At 39.9% G+C, this 19573-nt stretch overlaps 1 protein-coding gene across 1 annotated transcript; it reads right to left on the bottom strand.

Annotated features, from left to right (window-relative positions):
- Positions 1-427: 427 nt before the first annotated feature.
- LOC148702738 (uncharacterized) lies at positions 428-1617 on the bottom strand. The gene is made up of 2 exons (XM_089924946.1): positions 1448-1617; positions 428-1157 (listed from the first exon to the last, which is right to left on the bottom strand). Exons 1-2 carry the CDS (start codon positions 1615-1617, stop codon positions 800-802), a joined length of 528 nt encoding a protein of 175 aa, XP_089781072.1. The 3' UTR covers positions 428-799.
- Positions 1618-19573: the final 17956 nt, after the last annotated feature.

Here is a 19573-nt window from a genome sequence, read left to right as displayed (position 1 = left end):
GTCTTTTCGGGCCGGCCCATCCGCCTTTTTTTTTGGGGGGGGAGGGGGGGATTTTTACAACCCTACCCATGTAAGTTTAGTTCTACATCGATTACACATTAAGTGGACATTTTTACGTGACCAACAAATACGAATAACATCTTATGGCTTGTCCTTTTAGGTGAGATTCCGAATCACTACAAATAGTATCATTGTAGATTTAGATGATAGTATATGTAGACTGAGAGAAACTATAGCATTGAGTTAATCACCGTTTGATCGTGATATTTGTGGTTGGATTTGAATGAATTTGAATCCTTAAGTTAGTAAGAATATTTTGGCTTAAATAAAAAAGTATATAAAAATCTGCAGAAATGTATATTTAGTTCTACATCAACCATATAATGAATAAATTTTAGGCTCTTATACAAATCTAAAGACCCTAAATAACTTGCGTCATGAGAAAAAAAAAACCCACCAGCTTTTCATCATGGAAGTGAACGAAACATCATGGAAGAGAAAATCAAAGATACAGGAAAACTCAGAGAAAGTTCGATCGACTTTTGAACATTAGCTTTCCCTATTTTTTTTAATCTAGTAACATCCAAAGCTTTTCCTTTCCCTTTTTTTTTTTGTGGTACGGCCCCTTTCCCATGTTTATCTTGCTCCGGTCGTCCTTCAAGCTGAACTGAAGTCAATAGAAATCACTAAAATATTTGACTTCGAAAAACTCAGTTAACACCCCCCTCCAAAATTTTAATATATTCTCAAAATGATATATATTTAAGTTAAAAAAATTAGCCAAAAGTTGGATTCGGTTCTACTTGGGCCCATAACAGCTCAAGTACATGACTTTCTCCAGTGTCTGCTCCGTCCTCTTGGCTCTCTCTACCCTCCCAGTGCTCCTTTCAATGGAGGTAGACATCTTGGTGGCTTGACTTAAAGATCCCACGCTGCTCTTGGCTCGCTGGTGGAGGGACCTCAATGCGTAGTTCCATCGGCACAGCCCTGCTTGATCCTTGAGAGCTTCCACTGCTCCCATGCTCGCTGCCACAATCAAAGAAGCCTTGCTTGTTGAGGCCGTCTCTTGTCTTCCTCCAAATGCTGGGAAACCAAAGACTACACTGGTGGAGAAAGCAGTGTGCTTTTTGTGGGGATTGCTTTGGTGAGGAAGTTGGCTGGAGATGGAGGATATTTATAGCTACGATAAATGAGGAGGATGGACAAAACCAGAGGTTATCTGCTGCTGGTTTGGCCTTCGGCTCAGTGGTTTCCTTGGGGACTTCGTTTCACCGCCGCTCCACAGCTGGCGGCGGCATGGAGTAATTTCCGGGAGCAAAATGGGGGCTGGGATCCGGCTTTCGAGACGCGGTTTATGACCTTTTATTTATTTATTTATTTATTTATTTATTTATTTATTTTTTTTGGGCTAACGCGGATGGATCAAATCTGAGAGGAACGGATATACCAAATAAAGTCACAAAATAAAATACCTCGAAGCTCCAAGGGCAACTCTCCATCACCAGTCCACAAGGTGCCTCCGGAATGACAAGCTATATATGCAGCCACCCAATCCGCAGCACCACTGCCTTCAGGATAAATATACTTGGCCTGAAAGGCCCATCCATCCCTCGCCATAGCCCAAATGTCACGGAACAAGGGATGGTCACTACCGCCACCCCTTGGACCCTCCGGATCTAACTGATGATGGTGGCTGAATCACCCTCTAGGATGATGGACCTAGCCTGTAAGACTCACCGGGCATGGCGAAGGCCCACCCAGGCTACTCTCAGATCCGCACTCGGAATCGAAGTGTCAAACAACTGACTGCCGCTGGCAGCCGCAATCCTGGCAGACGGGTTCCGAATAACAAAACCCGCGCCTCCGCTCGTGCCACGCGGTTTATGACTCTATGGGGCCCAAATTTCTATTTTGCCCATTTAGGCTTTCACGACTCGTTTGGTTGGCGGAAAGAGGGGGCCAACATCAAAATAAAAAAATATTTTTTAAATTTTTTTTGATAAATAAAAAATAATATATTATAGAAATAAAATTTGTATATTTTTGAAAAAAATTTAGAACCTGAAAAAGCTATTTTTTTGCCAGTTGAAAATTTATTTTTTAAAAAAATATTCTTAAACCATTAAAATTTCTAAATAAATTTTTTTTTATTAAAAATATAATAGATATCTCATACAACTTTCTTAGAAAGATAAATGCCCAACCAAATATAAGCTACTCTATAATTTGTCATTTTTTTATTGTCCACTAACATGCCAAAATTATTTTCTAAACATTATTTAAAAAAAAATATTTGATATTTTTTTAAAAAAAACCAAACGAGTTCGATATCATCTAATCAAAAAGGATATTTTAAATTAGAAAATTCCAACCAAAAAAAACAACAAGGACAAAAGAAATCTTGGATCAGATCTACTAAAATAAAACAAAAAAAAATGTTGAAGAACAATTACGTGAGCTTATACATTAAAAAAAAGAGTTCAGGACACCTGACGTTTTCCTTATTTGTTATTATTTTATTAAATTTTTGCATGTTCATGGATTATGAGATGGGTACGGAATGTCCAGCTACCATACCACCAAAAACATCCATCTCCTCTTTATTCTATTAGAATACATGGACTTGCGGTGCTCGTTGGTGGAGGTATACGGACTTCGGACTCATCTGATTCGCAAAAAAAATTTATAAGAAACTGGTGCCTAAATATATAATATTTTAAAAAATATTTTTTTATATATTTGATTGATAATGAAATAAATGATATATTATAGAATAATTTATGTTTAGTTGAAAATTTATTTTTTGAAAAAAATATATATAAAATATCTATTATATTTTTAATTAAAAAAGGGTTTTTATCCAATTCTATCTAATATCTTTGCAAAAAAAAAAATTATCGCAATTCTTAGACGATAGGGGTTGGACTTTTCTAAATTCCATATGAATTTCTCATAAAATATGAAAATATTATTTTTATGAAAAATCTATTTTTTTCTATTTTATTTAAACTCTGATTAAATATAAGATATTTTTTTATATTTTTTGACCGTACTTTTTTCCTTCTTTTTCCGAAAACCAATCGAGTCCTTCATGGTGCTTTTTTATTTGAATATTGCATATGGAGCTCATGCACAGAATCAAAGAGGCATCCAAAAAAACTAGAAAAGAATTGAAAAATATAAAGCAACACTGGACTTCGGATGTGCCATTTTAGACAAAAGGCAATTTGAGAGCTCTTCATTTTCACCTCTATTATATGAAATCCCAGATCTACATGGAAAGTAAAGCTGGGAGATCTGGCGCATACAAGAACGTTTCGACCAAATAATAGAACAGATTTTTCCCTACTCTCTGACATACATATATTTCTCTCCTGGATTACCATACATATGATGTATACCGTCAAACATGAGAATAATATTCATTTCTCATTACGATATCTATTAATTGACTTTCCACACTGATTCATTTTTTTATTTAATATTTGGATTCACATTATACGACAGGATTTTTTTTTAATCTGAAAACTATTGAAGGATTGACAATCTGAAGATATGGATTAGTGAAGCTATACTTATAACTTGTTTGGTTCATATGAAGGGGAGAGAAAATATATGGTGTATATATATATATATATATATATATATATATATATATATATATATATATATATATATATATATATCTCATATTTGATTGAAGTTTTTAAAGAAGAAAGTCGAAAAGTAGCTTTTCTATAGAAATAAAATTTTGATATTTTATGAAAAAAAATCATGATATGAGAAAGTTCAATTTCTACTAATTGAAAATTGGGATATTTTCTTTTCAAAAATACTTTAAGTTTTTCGATAGAATGAGGTAAGATCTTTTCTTTTATTAAGAATATAACTTTTTCAAAAAAAATAGATGTTCAAATAAATATAAGCCACTTTTTTTATGATCAACCAAACATGCAAAGCCCACTTTTTAAGGTATCATATATTCAGACATTAGTTTTCTAAAAAAAAAAAATCTCAATAGAAAAATTTATTCCTACGAACCAAACAAGCCCGTAATAATAGCTTGGTGAGCTGTCATTATATGTACTTAATTGAAAAAAAGCTTCAAAAAGCTCTTATTATCATATCGAAAAAAAAGGAAAGAAAAAGGAGTAAGAAATTCATTGCACAAAAGGGTATTACTATTCATGCAGATACATATACTTGTTTTCATATCCATCGTCTAGTCTCCTATGGATAATGTTTAACAGTATTTTTATAGCTAACAAAGCTTTAATATTTCACCAAATAAATATCATAATTATATGATATGATATAATATCATAATAATTATATAATATATTATATAATAGATATATTATAACATCAATGCAGGTAATCTTGCCATCTCAGCTGTAGGATAACCATTCAATTTTCAGATGCATAAGTAAATTAGTTACACACCTACGAACACCTCTTTTCTGGTTATAGCTGCGACTAGAGGGCAATTAGAAATGAAGGCAACTAGAGAGTCCCAAACTTTCCTTTCTTATCATTCTTCACCTCTTCTACCTAATAATGCTCTAAAGTGAAAGAATTTTAGATTTATTTTTTAATATTACAGATTTTATACTCTGCTGTAAATTATTTCCTTCAAACTTGTCTCTGATTAACATCAAATGCCCCAGCCATTTAATGGGTCACTTTAATTTCAGTTTCCCAGTTAAATCCAAAGGAGGAAGGAGAGAGAACATTTATGCAGAGCTGGAGAGGGAGCAGAGATAGGGCAAGAACAGGGAGTTACGGGTGCAGAAGACCATGGTTTCGGTATCCCACTTTCTGGATCCAATTGCTCTTGATGGGGAGAGTATTTGCCATTCTGACCTGGGGTTGTCCTAAAGTCTCCGACCTCAGTTTGTCCAAAATGAATGACCTCGGTATTGGCTGAGGTGTCATTCTAGTTGGGCCAACCGCAGTGTAACACTAAAGAATACTAAACAAGCCTCCGTTATAATCTGGGCAATGGTTACACCAGTTCATCCATAAATACACGATCGGTGCAATTATCATTGTATGCACATCGCGATGAACCATGACCATGCAGTTAATGCGGGATATTATCACACAGTTATTGCACGTCCCAGTGATTAAGTTAATGAACTCCAGCCCCATTCTATACATAGGGGTGACCAAAAGACCCTCAAGTAAGTAATTTGAAACCTCTGCCACTTTAACTCTCTCTCATTCTCCTATTGTTGTTCTAGAATCCTGCTAACTTATGCTTCGGATGGTTCTTTACTGAAAATCTTTCGGCAAATGGACTTCTTTTTATGTCGGGCTCCTATTTCAGGGAGGTGTCAATAGCCCTTCAACATCTTTCTTCGATTCTAAGCTAGCCTGCTTTCCATCTCGGTATTGACTAACCTCAACCGGGCTTCATCGACAGCCGACCTGATGGCAATTAAGAGGGAGCTAGAATCAAGGTTTAATATGGACCATTTCTAGCATGTTATGACATCTATTTTAGAAATTCCAGAGGTCTTTCATTATGTGAGGTATATAACGAGTTTCTAAAGAGATATTCCACTATGGTAAACATCATTACATAGGTGGTTTGCCGAAGCATCTTCCTATAAAAAAATGGTAGCCATTGTTTGACAGCTTGGGTGGTTTTCGAAACAATTATTATATAGGGGAAGTAATCAAGACCAAGTCCCATCAAATATTCTTATTCTTATGGATACAACTAGGGCCACTGGCAAAATATACAAGTATTTCTTTTTTTTTTTGTTTTGTCATTTTTGAGTGGAGGAACTTGTTGGAGTTTTAATTTAGAAAAATAATTTGTTTATCTCCTAAACTTTAATTATTTTAAATATTTTAAAATATTTTTTTGAGACTTTTTTTTTAAAAAAAAAGTTGTGTTAGTTCTGGATGGTGGCATGAGGGAAGGTGCGGGTTTTGTTATTCGAGACTCGTCTGATAAGGTTGTGGCTGCTGAGGGTAGTCAGTTATTTGACACTTCGGTTCCGCGTGAGCTGAGAGCAGCCGGAGCGGGCCTTCGCCATGCCCGGTTAGGGCTGCAAATGGGTTGGGTCGACCTGTGACCCGACCCGACCCAACCCGCTTAAGACCCGACCCGACCCGCATTTTAGGACCCGCGGGGCCGGGTCGGATCCTAAATTTGGACCCGTTCTATTTTTCGGGTCGGGTCGGGTCCGCCCAATTTCGACCCGCACCCCGACCCGACCCGACCCAATTTTTTTGGATCATTTTTTTAAGACATGCAGGCCATTGGGCCGCAGGCCCGCAGTGATACTGACTAGTGACTACTGTGCTCTGTGCTTTGCCCGCAGCCCGCAACGGATGATATATAAATCATCCGCTTCACCTGTTGGACCCCTTCCTTTTTCTCTCCCGTGCGGCGCAGCGGCTGTGCCCTAGGTCTTGACTCTTGAGCTGCGGCGGAGGATCATCTGGAGGAGACGAGGAGTAGACCGCTTCCGTGCTCGGTGCCCTAGATCTCCCGTGCGGCTGTGCCCTAGATCTTGAGCTGCGGCGGAGGATCATTTGGAGAAGAGTAGCCCGCTTCCGTGCTCGGTGCCCTAGATCTCCCGACTTCCGACTCCCCATTCCGCGGATCTCCCTCTTCCCATTCTTCGGCGTCCCAAGGTATGTCCCTCCTCCAGTCCTCCGTATTTTTTTTAGCATAGGTCGGGAGATGGTTCCGGCGAAGGGGGCTTATCCTGTAACAGGGCAACGGCGCCGGACTTGAGGGAGAGGGAGAGGGAGAGGTGGGGGTCGTCGGGGATAGTCGGAAGATTTGGAGGAGGGGTGTGCCACACTTGGGGAGCATCATTTGGGCCTACTTGTTTTATTTTCTACCAATCTGCGAGATCTAACCTAGTTTGCACAATTTTTTTGAGATTTAATCATAGTTTTCAAGATTTTATATGCACGACATTCTCTCTGCTAAAGTCTTCCTTGATCTGGTTTTGAACAGTGCTGTGGTTTTTGTTTTTTTTTTGCATAACTTGTGATATTCTGCAAGAGGTTTTGAACAGTGCTGTGGTCTTCCTCGATCTACTTTCTCATGAAATGATAGATAAATTTGGATTTGTTACTTTTATCATTCATCAGAGTTTTCCTCCTTTCTAATGTTGATTGACTTAAGCAAAGTTTAGGTCCTTGGGTCTTGACTGGAGGATCCATATAGTAGGGATTTCTATAGTTGGCTTTGCATGCTGTAAATTATGAAAAAACATGGATGGTGGAGAATGAATACGCTATAAGCCTATGAAATAGGTTAATGTCCGTATGCCTGTATATTAATTAGCTCCTGTATATTAATTAGCTCACAATAAGTTTAGATTGTCCGCATGCCTGTATATTAATTAGCTCCTGCTAGTGTAAGTGTGTAACTATTCAATTGAAATCTGTACTCTCAAGTTGAAGTTTGTGATGCATCCTTTTGGATTGTTGTTGCCCAGATAGACAACCCAAGAGGGGGGGGTGAATTGGGTTTTTAAAATAATTTGGCTAATTAAAACTTTGTGGATGATTAATTAAAAACTATAGCAAGTTATTTAATTAAAGCCTAGTGCTGTGAGTAATGTGCGGGGAAGAAGATGAGAGACAATGCACTACAAACACAAAGTTTTATAGTGGTTCGGAGCTAACCCTTGCTCCTACGTCCACTCCCCAAGTCTCACTTGGGAATTTCACTATAACCCCCTTGGATTACAGCCGGTTGTTTTGCAAGCTCACAACCAAACTTGTTGTTTTACGAGCTCACAACGAACTCGGTCGGTTTTCCCAGGCTCACCGACTAGAACCAACCCCGATTGTTTTCCCGGGCTCACAATCAAACCCTTACACACGTTGGTTTTAACTTGGCTCACCAACCAACCTTAAACCCCTTGATTCAATCCCCCGATTGAATCAAGTAAATACAAGAGATAGAAGAAAACAGAAAATAGCTTCTCAAAAAGCAGATTTAAAACAATATAATCGTAAAGGAGTTAGAAGCCCTCAAACGCTTTTAAGCTGGTGAAGAGGTATGGCTTCTGGAACTCCGGTCTCCTCTTGAAAGAGTGGTCGACTTGAATGCAGGAGGAGGAAGCTTTGATTGTTGGGAAGAAGTTGTTGGAGCAGTAAATGCAGATCTTCCCTTTTTCGTTTAAGAGCACTTGGAGAGCTTGAAAACTTGAATGCTTGGAGTGGAATATCTGTTCCCTCCCTTGCTACAGTCCTCTGTGGCTATTTAAGCCAACCCCCACAGAAACTAGCCATTACTCTGCTTTTTCTGGCCGTTCTGCACACTCTGCGCAGCCTGACAATATGACTGTTGGTGGGTTGGAGTCGACTCGCGCGATCAGGAGTCGACTCGGCTGTAGCAGGAGTCGACTCACGCTTTTCCGGAGTCGACTCGGCAACTGTTCCAAATTTGAATTAAAGTTGCCGTCTTGACTGGGAGTCGACTCGTCTTGACCTGGAGTCGACTCGCCAACTTCTGGAGCTGACCTGGCAATTTTGGAGTCGGCTCATCCACTGAAGTCCGTGGATCCAATTTTGAATTTTGTCCACTCGAGTCGACTCGACTGTCCTGGGAGTCGACTCGAATCTCAGAGCCCGAACTCCCGATTCTCTGTCTTTTGGCTCATCCAGTCTTGGAGTCGACTTGAACTTCCTTGGAGTCGACTCGGCTCTCAGTTTCCGAAAGTTGGTCTTCTGCCTTTTGACGTGAAGCTTGTCTCGGAGTCGACTCGAGCTGTCTGTGAGTCGACTCGAATCTCAGAGGCAGTAACATGGTCTTCTGTCTGTTGATGGTCGCTCAGTCTCGGAGTCGACTCGCGTACTGCGGGAGTCGACTCGAATCTCAGAGTCCGAAAATCGTTCTCTGACTTTTTCCTTGTGTTCCTCTGAGAGTCGACTCTTACCTTCTTTGGAGTCGACTCGAGCTCGTGCCAGTGAACTTGATACGCTTGGAGTCGACTCGTGATACTCGGGAGTCGACTCGAGTCTCAGACTTTGGTTCAGCAGACTTCTTACCTTATCCAAAATACTATGAACCAAATCTAGAGACACTTGGACAGGATTTTCACTGAAACACTCAATTGAATTCATTAGTAATCACAAGATATACTCAAATGCTTTGAGCTCATCAAAATCAAATGGGGTTTTAATCAATCACTCCACAATCTCCCCCTTTTTGATGATGACAAAACTTTGAGTATATGTAAAATGAATTGCTCATAAATGTCTGATAATTTATCCAAATCCATAAATCCATAAATTTAATTTATCCATAAATGAATTCAAATGTCTGATAATTTAATTTATCCAAGTTTGAAAGGAGTGAAACATTAAATTTCGGAGTTAAAGCTCCCCCTTTCATTTGGAATTATATAAGCCTTCATATTATGCAATCAATTGTTTGGCTTATATGTCATTAATGATTTAGCTTGATTAAAATTCAGATTCTCCCCCTCAACATATGCATTCAACTATGTTTTGATTCTCTGAATTTCCTTTTAATGCTTTGAAGTTTTTGAACTGAATTTTATCTTTTTAGAGGGAAAATCTGTCAATTTGTTCTTGAGTAGGATTCAGCTAATCTCCGAATATCCCTTGAATAGATTCTGGAGATTACTCCATTAGGAGCCCCAAAAGAGTGATAATGAGCCTCGAGGTACCGAATCCACTTAGAACAAATTTGAGTGTGTTTTTAAGAGTTTATCTTTTTATTTATTTCCATTGATTTCTTTTACATATTTTTTCATATTTCTCCCCTTTTACACATTTTATACATATTTCTCCCCCTTTTTGTCATCATACCAAAAAGGAGGTAATCACACACAATCAATCATAAAGCAAAGCACATAATTGAAGATAAAATGTCTACTCATTGTATTGATATGAATGTGAATACATGTGAGAATACAATAAGTAAAGCAAAGTAAGACAAAACACAACTCAAACACATCTATGTCCTCCTCGAGGATGAAGCTCCCCCTCTCGAGGATGCATCTCCTCCTCTGGAGGATGTGGCACCTCCTCTCGAGGATGGTGCTCCTCCTCTCAATCGGCTCTGCTCCATGAGGAGGGTGACTGCATCTGTCACATGTCCGAGCTGCGTGATAATAGACGTGGTGGCTCTGCTATGTGTAGTGGAGAGCTCTGTCACCGACGCCTGAAGCCCAGTCACCGATGTCTGAAGTGCGTCCAGCTTGTCGATGAGTACATTCGCCAAGCGCTCGGCCCCCTCGGTGGTGGTGTGCATGTCACGACCTATCTCCTCTCGCATCTGTCGAGTGGAGCTCGTGACCTCACTCATGCTGTGGAACTGGGCCTGGACCAAACTCCGGACATTGTAGATCTCTTCCCGTACATGAGCCGTCATGTCAGTCACGGCTGTCAAGGAAGGGACCAACTGAGAAGATACGGGTGCAGGAGTGGGGGCAGGCACCGCACCTCGGAGCTCCCGAAGCAGCTCATCCCTCAGATCTCGGACGATCTCCTGCCGCAGCTCCCGGAGCTGCTCTGTATCAATACGGACCTCCATAGATGGTGGAACTGAGGAGGAAGGTCCGGCAGAGGTGGTAGGAGCAGGAGGAGTGGATGGGAGGTCTGGATGGTCTGGAAGGTCTGGGTAGTCTGAATCTGGCTCAGGACTGGGTGATGGTCTGGTGGTCTGAGCAGTGAGAGTGGACTTCCTAACCCAGATCCCTTCTCTCTTCCGAAACCCCATCCTGTGCATAGTCCCCGTACATAAGCGATCAGTCCATCGCAAGGCACGAGAGGGTTCCCTCTCAGGAATGGGAATCTCGTACTGCCTAAAAAGAAGAGTGAATAACATCCCGTATGGGAGTGAGAGCCTAGGTCTATCTAGGGGCTCACACATATACCTATAAATGAGCTTTGGGAAGTTGATCGGGGTGTCCTGAAGGATATAAGACATGATAGCTAAGTCCCTCTCATTCACAAAATCAAATCTCCCTGTCTTAGGGAAGATGGACCTGGACAGAATGCTCAAAAGGATTCTCACTTCAATAGGAAGTGAGCTAGCAGATACCTCATCTAGGAGGGACTGAGGTGGATGCCCTAAGACGACCGTAAGGGCCGCAACTCTATCCTCAGGGTGTGCGGGAGCCACCCCTACTAATGGAAGGTGAAGGATATGGGCAATGAGGTCCTCTGTGACACGCAACGGGACACCTACTACCGTGCCCTCGATACCTCCATCTCTCCGATGGACGGTACTGTAAAACTCTTGAACTAGGCCAGGATAGGTGGGAAGGTCCAAGGTGAGGAAGTACTCTAGGCCCTGGGCTCTAAGCCTATCGCCTATGGTGAACCCCTCCCGGGAGAGATAGTCGAAATCGACAAACCTCCCGGAGGTGACGGCCTTCCCGGCCAACGGCCTAACGAGAACCACCCTAGGCGGGGAACGATCCGGAGGTGGTTGCCTCGCGGGATCGTGCCGCGCCTTGGAGCGCCGCTCGGGACCGGCCTCGGGACGGGACCTCTTCCTAACGACGGTCTTACGAGGCATCTTGACCTACACGGGAAGAAAAATACCTAGAGGACGGTGAAGGACCGACAGAGGAAGCTCGGGACGGACCGGAAATGACCTAGGAACGGACGGAAACTCAATGTCCGGCGAAAAATCGACGGGAAAAGGGCTTGGAGACGATTGGGGATGACCTAGGAGTCGGCTCTAGGGCTTTGTGAACAGTGGCGGCTTGAGGAAAAGTGTTTGCGAAACGACAAACCTAGGGTTAAAAAGTCAGATCCCGACTGCGAGTCGACTCCCCTGAGTCGCGAGTCGACTCGACCTCGAGTCGACTCCAGAATATGCGCGAGTCGACTCCCGACAGTGTGCGAGTCGACTCCCCCTCAGCTGCCAACTTTGTGAGTCGACTTCCGCAAATGCGCGAGTCGACTCCCCCTTAGGAGCCGGCTCTGAAACTTACTCGAGTCGTCTCTAACCTTGGCACGCACCTAAAAACCATGCCATAATCGTGCCAAATGAGGGAAAATCACCTAATTAAGGACTGATTTGATGATCACTGCATAGAAACTCTATTTTAACCTCATTCTAATCATCAAAATCAATTAATCTAGTGAAAAACCCCACTAGGATGGATCAATCACTCCTAATCCCCTTCTAAGCACACTAAACCTCTCTTCACTTAGGGGTTTTGTAAAAATATCTGCTAATTGATTATCAGTACACACAAATTGGAGTGACACATCACCATTCAATACATGATCTCTTATGAAGTGATGTCTTATCTCAATGTGTTTAGTTCTTGAGTGTTGAATTAGATTTTTAGTGAGATTTATGGCACTTGTGTTATCACAATTAATGGGAATTTTATCTTGTTTAATGCCATAATCTTCTAATTGTTGTTTAATCCATAAGATTTGAGCACAACAACTCCCGGCTGCAACATATTCAGCTTCTGCAGTGGATAATGCAACCGAGTTTTGTTTCTTGCTAAACCATGAGATTAGGTTTTCTCCTAGAAATTGACAGGACCCGCTGGTACTTTTTCTATCAAGCTTACATCCAGCGAAGTCTGAATCTGTGTACCCTATTAAGTTTAGGCTAGATTCTTTAGAGTACCACAGCCCTATGTTCTTAGTTCCAATTAAGTATTTAAAGATTCTCTTAACTGCAGCTAGGTGTGATTCTTTAGGATTAGCCTGATATCTAGCACACATGCACACACTAAACATAATATCAGGCCTACTTGCAGTAAGATACAGTAAAGAACCTATCATACCTCTATAAAGTTTTTGATTTACAGATTTACCTGATTCATCTTGGTCTAACTTACATGATGAGCTCATGGGGGTGCTGATTGACTTGTTTCCCTCCATATCAAACTTCTTGAGCATCTCCTTGATATATTTTGCTTGATTGATGAAGATGCCTCCTTCAGATTGTTTGATTTGAAGCCCGAGGAAGTAGTTCAGCTCTCCCATCATGCTCATCTCAAACTCACTCTGCATCAAATCAGCAAATTCCTCGCAGAGGCGATTGTTAGTAGCACCGAAAATGATATCATCAACATAAATCTGTACTAATAACATATCCTTATTTTTCTTTTTCAGAAATAATGTTGTATCTACATTTCCCCTAGAGAATTCATGTTCTAATAGGAATTTACTAAGTCTCTCATACCATGCTCTAGGTGCTTGTTTTAGTCCATAAAGTGCTTTGTTCAGTTTATACACATGATTAGGGTATTGATGATTTTCAAAACCAGGAGGTTGTTCTACATACACCTCCTCATTAATAAACCCATTTAGAAAAGCACTCTTTACATCCATTTGATATAGTTTGAAGTCCTTAGAGCATGCATATGCTAATAGAAGTCTAATTGCCTCAAGTCTAGCTACGGGAGCAAAGGTTTCATCAAAATCTATGCCTTCTTCTTGATTATAACCCTTTGCTACTAGTCTAGCCTTATTCCTTATAACAATTCCATTTTCATCTAGCTTATTTTTATATATCCATTTAGTACCTATAATTGGATATTCAGAAGGTCTCTCCACTAGATCCCAAACCTTGTTTCTAGTAAATTGATTTAGTTCTTCTTGCATTGCATTTATCCAATTTACATCATTTTCGGCTTCTTCTATATGTTTGGGCTCAAAGTGTGAAACAAAAGCTAGATGATTATTCAAATTCCTAAGGGATGCTCTAGTCCTAACCGGTTGTGATGGATCATCTAGAATTAGTTCCTTAGGATGCCCGTGAGCATACCTCCAAGCTTTAGCTAGCCCATGATCCACTATAGGATCTTGGTTTGACGATTCTCCTTCAATCAACTTTTGATTATCATCTTGTAATCCCATCTCATCTATCTTTTCTTCAAGTATTTCAATATCACCATCAAAATTAACCTTCTTACTAGATGAGATGTCACTAGAGTCATCAAAAACAACATGTATAGATTCTTCTATAACTAGGGTTCTTTTATTAAAGATTCTATAGGCTTTACTAGTTGTAGAATAACCTAGGAATATTCCTTCATCAGATTTAGGATCAAATTTCCCTAGATTATCTTTCCCATTATTATGTACAAAACACCTACATCCAAAAACATGAAAATAGTTAACTTTTGGTTTTCTGTTTTTCCACAGTTCATAAGGTGTTTTCTTTATAATGGGTCTTAATAAAACTCTATTTAATATATGGCAAGAAGTATTAATGGCTTCTCCCCAAAAGTACTTAGGGAGGTTACTTTCACATAACATCGTTCTAGCCATTTTCTCTAGAGTTCTATTCTTCCTTTCCACAACTCCATTTTGTTGTGGTGTCCTAGGTGCAGAAAAATTATGGGTTATCCCCTTTTTACTACAAAATTCATCAAATAATTGATTTTCGAATTCGGTACCATGGTCACTTCTAATAGCTATGACTGAAAACTCTCTAGCATTTGTTACTTCCTTATGGAACTTTTTAAACATTGAAAATGCTTGGTCCTTATGTGCTAGAAACATGACCCATGTGTACCTAGAGTAATCATCTACTATGACTAGACCATATTTATTTCTACCTAGGCTTGTTCTACTAGTTGGACCAAATAGGTCCATGTGTAATAATTCTAGAGGCCTAGAGGTAGAGACACATTTTATGGATTTAAAAGAGTTCCTAGATTGTTTGCCAAATTGACATGCTTCACATATTTTGTTCTTTTCAAATTTTAATTTTGGCAAACCTATCACGGAGTCTCTTTTAACTAATTTAGTTATTGTGTCCATGCTTGCATGACCTAACTTACGGTGCCATAACCAACTAGCATCATTATCTTTAGTTTCATTTACAACTAGACATTGGTTATGTTTTGCAAGATCTTCTAGGTCTACAACATATACATTTCCACGTCTAATCCCTTTAAAAACTAAGCTATTATCATTAGGATTTGTTATAATACATAGTGATGGTTTAAACATAACATCATATCCTTTATCACATAATTGACTGATGCTTAACAAGTTATGCTTAAGACCATCAACATATCTAACATTATCTATAAAAGTAGAAGGGATGATTTGAACTTTACCAATACCAATGATGTGACCTTGGTTGTTGTCTCCAAACGTCACAGCACCTCCCTTCTTAGCTTCAAGGGTGAAAAATTGGTCTTTATCACCCGTCATGTGCCTTGAGCAGCCACTATCCAAATACCAACAATTTTTGTTGACCTTGGCTGCAAGACACTCCTACACAAGCAAATCATGTCATCTTAGGTACCCAAGTTTTCTTGGGTCCTTCATGGTTAGTCAAGTTGGTTCCTTTTGGAACCCATACCCTTTTAATTTTTCTTTTAGTTTTACTTTTCCTAAAATTACATACATTTGCTTTATGGCCTACTGTACCACAACAAAAGCAGGTTATTTTCTTAGTTTTTGTTTCCCCAGCTTTAACAAAGAAGTTACTAAGAAGTTTTTGCTTATTCCTTGGTTTATATCCTAAACCGGCTTTATTAAACACTGCACGTTGACTATTTAGTATCATGTTTAATTTTTCAGAACTATAGGTAAATCTTTCAACTAAGGGTTTGTATTTGTTAAGTTCTTTAGTTAGTGTCTGATTTTCGGCTTTTAGATCATTAAGTTCTTTAGTAAGATCCTTATCTAAGGTTTGTTTATATTTTTTAAGTTCTGAAAATTCCTTAGTTAGTTTTTCATTTTCTTTAGTTAAGGTGTTGGTCTTTTGAGTTAAAAGTTGGTTGCTTGTTTTAAGTTCTATATTTTCTTTGGTGATTAAATCCTTATCCTTAACTAATTTATCGTATTTATGTAGGTATGATTGATTAGTTATTTTCAGTTCTTTATTCTTAAGATTTATAGCCTTATATTCTACCATTAATTCATTAAATGCATCATAAAGTTCATCAAAAGAAAAATCAGGATGCGTGTCGGAAGTTACCTCGTTTTCGTTGGCCATGAAACAGAAATTGGCCTTCTCTTCTTGTTCATCATCTGATGAGGAGGATGATGAGTCGGAGTCCGATAGGGTAGTGACAAGTGCCTTTTTCTTCTTGTACTTACTCCCCTTCTTCAGTAAGGGGCACTCCGCTCTTATGTGACCCGGCTTCGTGCACTCGTAACAACCAATCCCCTCATTTTTCCTTTCCTTACCTTTGTCTTTGCGGTAGGAATTTGAGGGGCCTCTCCTTTGATGATAGGACTTCTTGTGGTTGATGAATTTCTTGAACTTGCGCACAAGAAGAGCCTCACCACCATCTTCCTCATCTTCTTCTTCTTCACTGCTGCTGCTGCAAGACAAGTCCTTGTTAGAAGATGTAGATTTAAGGGCTATTACCTTTTTCTTATGGGAGGACTCTTCCTCGTTGTGTTGTTTCATGGTGAGCTCGTGCGTCATGAGGGATCCAAGAAGCTCCTCAAGTGGTAGCTTGTTCAAGTCCTTGGCTTCTTGGATTGCTGTCACTTTAGCTTCCCACGACCTCGATAGACACCGAAGGATTTTCCTGACAAGCTCACTGTTAGTATAGTTCTTGCCAAGGCTTTTTAGACCATTGACAATATCAGTAAACCTAGTGAACATGGATGTGATTGTTTCATTTGAATCCATTTTAAATAGTTCATATTTATGAACCAAGATGTTTATTTTGGATTCCTTGACTTGATTCGTGCCCTTATGGGTCACTTCAAGTCTGTCCCAAATTTCTTTTGCTGAATTACAAGTTGAAATCCTATTGAATTCATTACGGTCTAAGGCACAATAGAAGACATTCATTGCTTTAGAGTTTAATTGTGCCTTCCAAATGTCATGTTCATCCCAGTCCATTTCTAGTTTAGGTACCTTAACACCATCTACGTAAATGGATGGGATGTATGGCCCATTTACTACAATGGACCACATCTCATAGTCTTGGGCTTGGATGAATATTCTCATCCTAGCTTTCCAGTATGAGTAGTCAGATCCATTGAAGAAAGGGGGTCTTTGGGTGGACTGACCCTCAATGTGAGAAGATCCAAATGGGGTTGTCATTTTGATCTTTTAACTCTTGAGTGGAAGAGTTTTTGGCTCTGATACCACTTGTTGCCCAGATAGACAACCCAAGAGGGGGGGTGAATTGGGTTTTTAAAATAATTTGGCTAATTAAAACTTTGTGGATGATTAATTAAAAACTATAGCAAGTTATTTAATTAAAGCCTAGTGCTGTGAGTAATGTGCGGGGAAGAAGATGAGAGACAATGCACTACAAACATAAAGTTTTATAGTGGTTCGGAGCTAACCCTTGCTCCTACGTCCACTCCCCAAGTCTCACTTGAGAATTTTACTATAACCCCCTTGGATTACAGCCGGTTGTTTTGCAAGCTCACAACCAAACTTGTTGTTTTACGAGCTCACAACGAACTCGGTCGGTTTTTCCCGGCTCACCGACTAGAACCAACCCCGATTGTTTTCTCGGGCTCACAATCAAACCCTTACACACGTTGGTTTTAACTTGGCTCACCAACCAACCTTAAACCCCTTGATTCAATCCCCCGATTGAATCAAGTAAATACAAGAGATAGAAGAAAACAGAAAATAGCTTCTCAAAAAGCAGATTTAAAACAATATAATCGTAAAGGAGTTAGAAGCCCTCAAACGCTTTTAAGCTGGTGAAGAGGTATGGCTTCTGGAACTCCGGTCTCCTCTTGAAAGAGTGGTCGACTTGAATGCAGGAGGAGGAAGCTTTGATTGTTGGGAAGAAGTTGTTGGAGCAGTAAATGCAGATCTTCCCTTTTTCGTTTAAGAGCACTTGGAGAGCTTGAAAACTTGAATGCTTGGAGTGGAATATCTGTTCCCTCCCTTGCTACAGTCCTCTGTGGCTATTTAAGCCAACCCCCACGGAAACTAGCCGTTACTCTGCTTTTTCTGGCCGTTCTGCACACTCTGCGCAGCCTGACAATATGACCGTTGGTGGGTTGGAGTCGACTCGCGCGATCAGGAGTCGACTCGGCTGTAGCAGGAGTCGACTCACGCTTTTCCGGAGTCGACTCGGCAACTGTTCCAAATTTGAATTAAAGTTGCCGTCTTGACTGGGAGTCGACTCGTCTTGACCTGGAGTCGACTCGCCAACTTCTGGAGTTGACCTGGCAATTTTGGAGTCGGCTCATCCACTGAAGTCCGTGGATCCAATTTTGAATTTTGTCCACTCGAGTCGACTCGACTGTCCTGGGAGTCGACTCGAATCTCAGAGCCCGAACTTCCGATTCTCTGTCTTTTGGCTCATCCAGTCTTGGAGTCGACTCGAACTTCCTTGGAGTCGACTCGGCTCTCAGTTTCCGAAAGTTGGTCTTCTGCCTTTTGACGTGAAGCTTGTCTCGGAGTCGACTCGAGCTGTCTGTGAGTCGACTCGAATCTCAGAGGCAGTAACATGGTCTTCTGTCTGTTGATGGTCGCTCAGTCTCGGAGTCGACTCGCGTACTGCGGGAGTCGACTCGAATCTCAGAGTCCGAAAATCGTTCTCTGACTTTTTCCTTGTGTTCCTCTGAGAGTCGACTCTTACCTTCTTTGGAGTCGACTCGAGCTCGTGCCAGTGAACTTGATACGCTTGGAGTCGACTCGTGATACTCGGGAGTCGACTCGAGTCTCAGACTTTGGTTCAGCAGACTTCTTACCTTATCCAAAATACTATGAACCAAATCTAGAGACACTTGGACAGGATTTTCACTGAAACACTCAATTGAATTCATTAGTAATCACAAGATATACTCAAATGCTTTGAGCTCATCAAAATCAAATGGGGTTTTAATTAATCACTCCACAATCTCCCCCTTTTTGATGATGACAAAACTTTGAGTATATGTAAAATGAATTGCTCATAAAACAATGAAGTAAAATCCATAAATGAATTCAAATGTATGATAATTTAATTTATCCAAGTTTGAAAGGAGTGAAACATTAAATTTCGGAGTTAAAGCTCCCTCTTTCATTTGGAATTATATAAGCCTTCATATTATGCAATCAATTGTTTGGCTTATATGTCATTAATGATTTAGCTTGATTAAAATTCAGATTCTCCCCCTCAACATATGCATTCAACTATGTTTTGATTCTCTGAATTTCCTTTTAATGCTTTGAAGTTTTTGAACTGAATTTTATCTTTTTAGAAGGAAAATCTGTCAATTTGTTCTTGAGTAGGATTCAGCTAATCTCCGAATATCCCTTGAATAGATTCTGGAGATTACTCCATTAGGAGCCCCAAAAGAGAGATAATGAGCCTCGAGGTACCGAATCCACTTAGAACAAATTTGAGTGTGTTTTTAAGAGTTTATCTTTTTATTTATTTCCATTGATTTCTTTTACATATTTTTTCATATTTCTCCCCTTTTACACATTTTATACATATTTCTCCCCCTTTTTGTCATCATACCAAAAAGGAGGTAATCACACACAATCAATCATAAAGCAAAGCACATAATTGAAGATAAAATGTCTACTCATTGTATTGATATGAATGTGAATACATGTGAGAATACAATAAGTAAAGCAAAGCAAGACAAAACACAACTCAAACACATCTATGTCCTCCTCGAGGATGAAGCTCCCCCTCTCGAG

Source organism: Phoenix dactylifera, chromosome 8, assembly GCF_051530095.1.
Source record: "Phoenix dactylifera cultivar Ajwa chromosome 8, Ajwa_hap1_PhDact_Kaust_v1.1, whole genome shotgun sequence".
Lineage (NCBI taxonomy): Eukaryota > Viridiplantae > Streptophyta > Magnoliopsida > Arecales > Arecaceae > Phoenix > Phoenix dactylifera.
The sequence above is the reverse complement of the archived record's forward strand: the minus strand, read 5'-3'. Positions and strand labels throughout refer to the sequence as shown.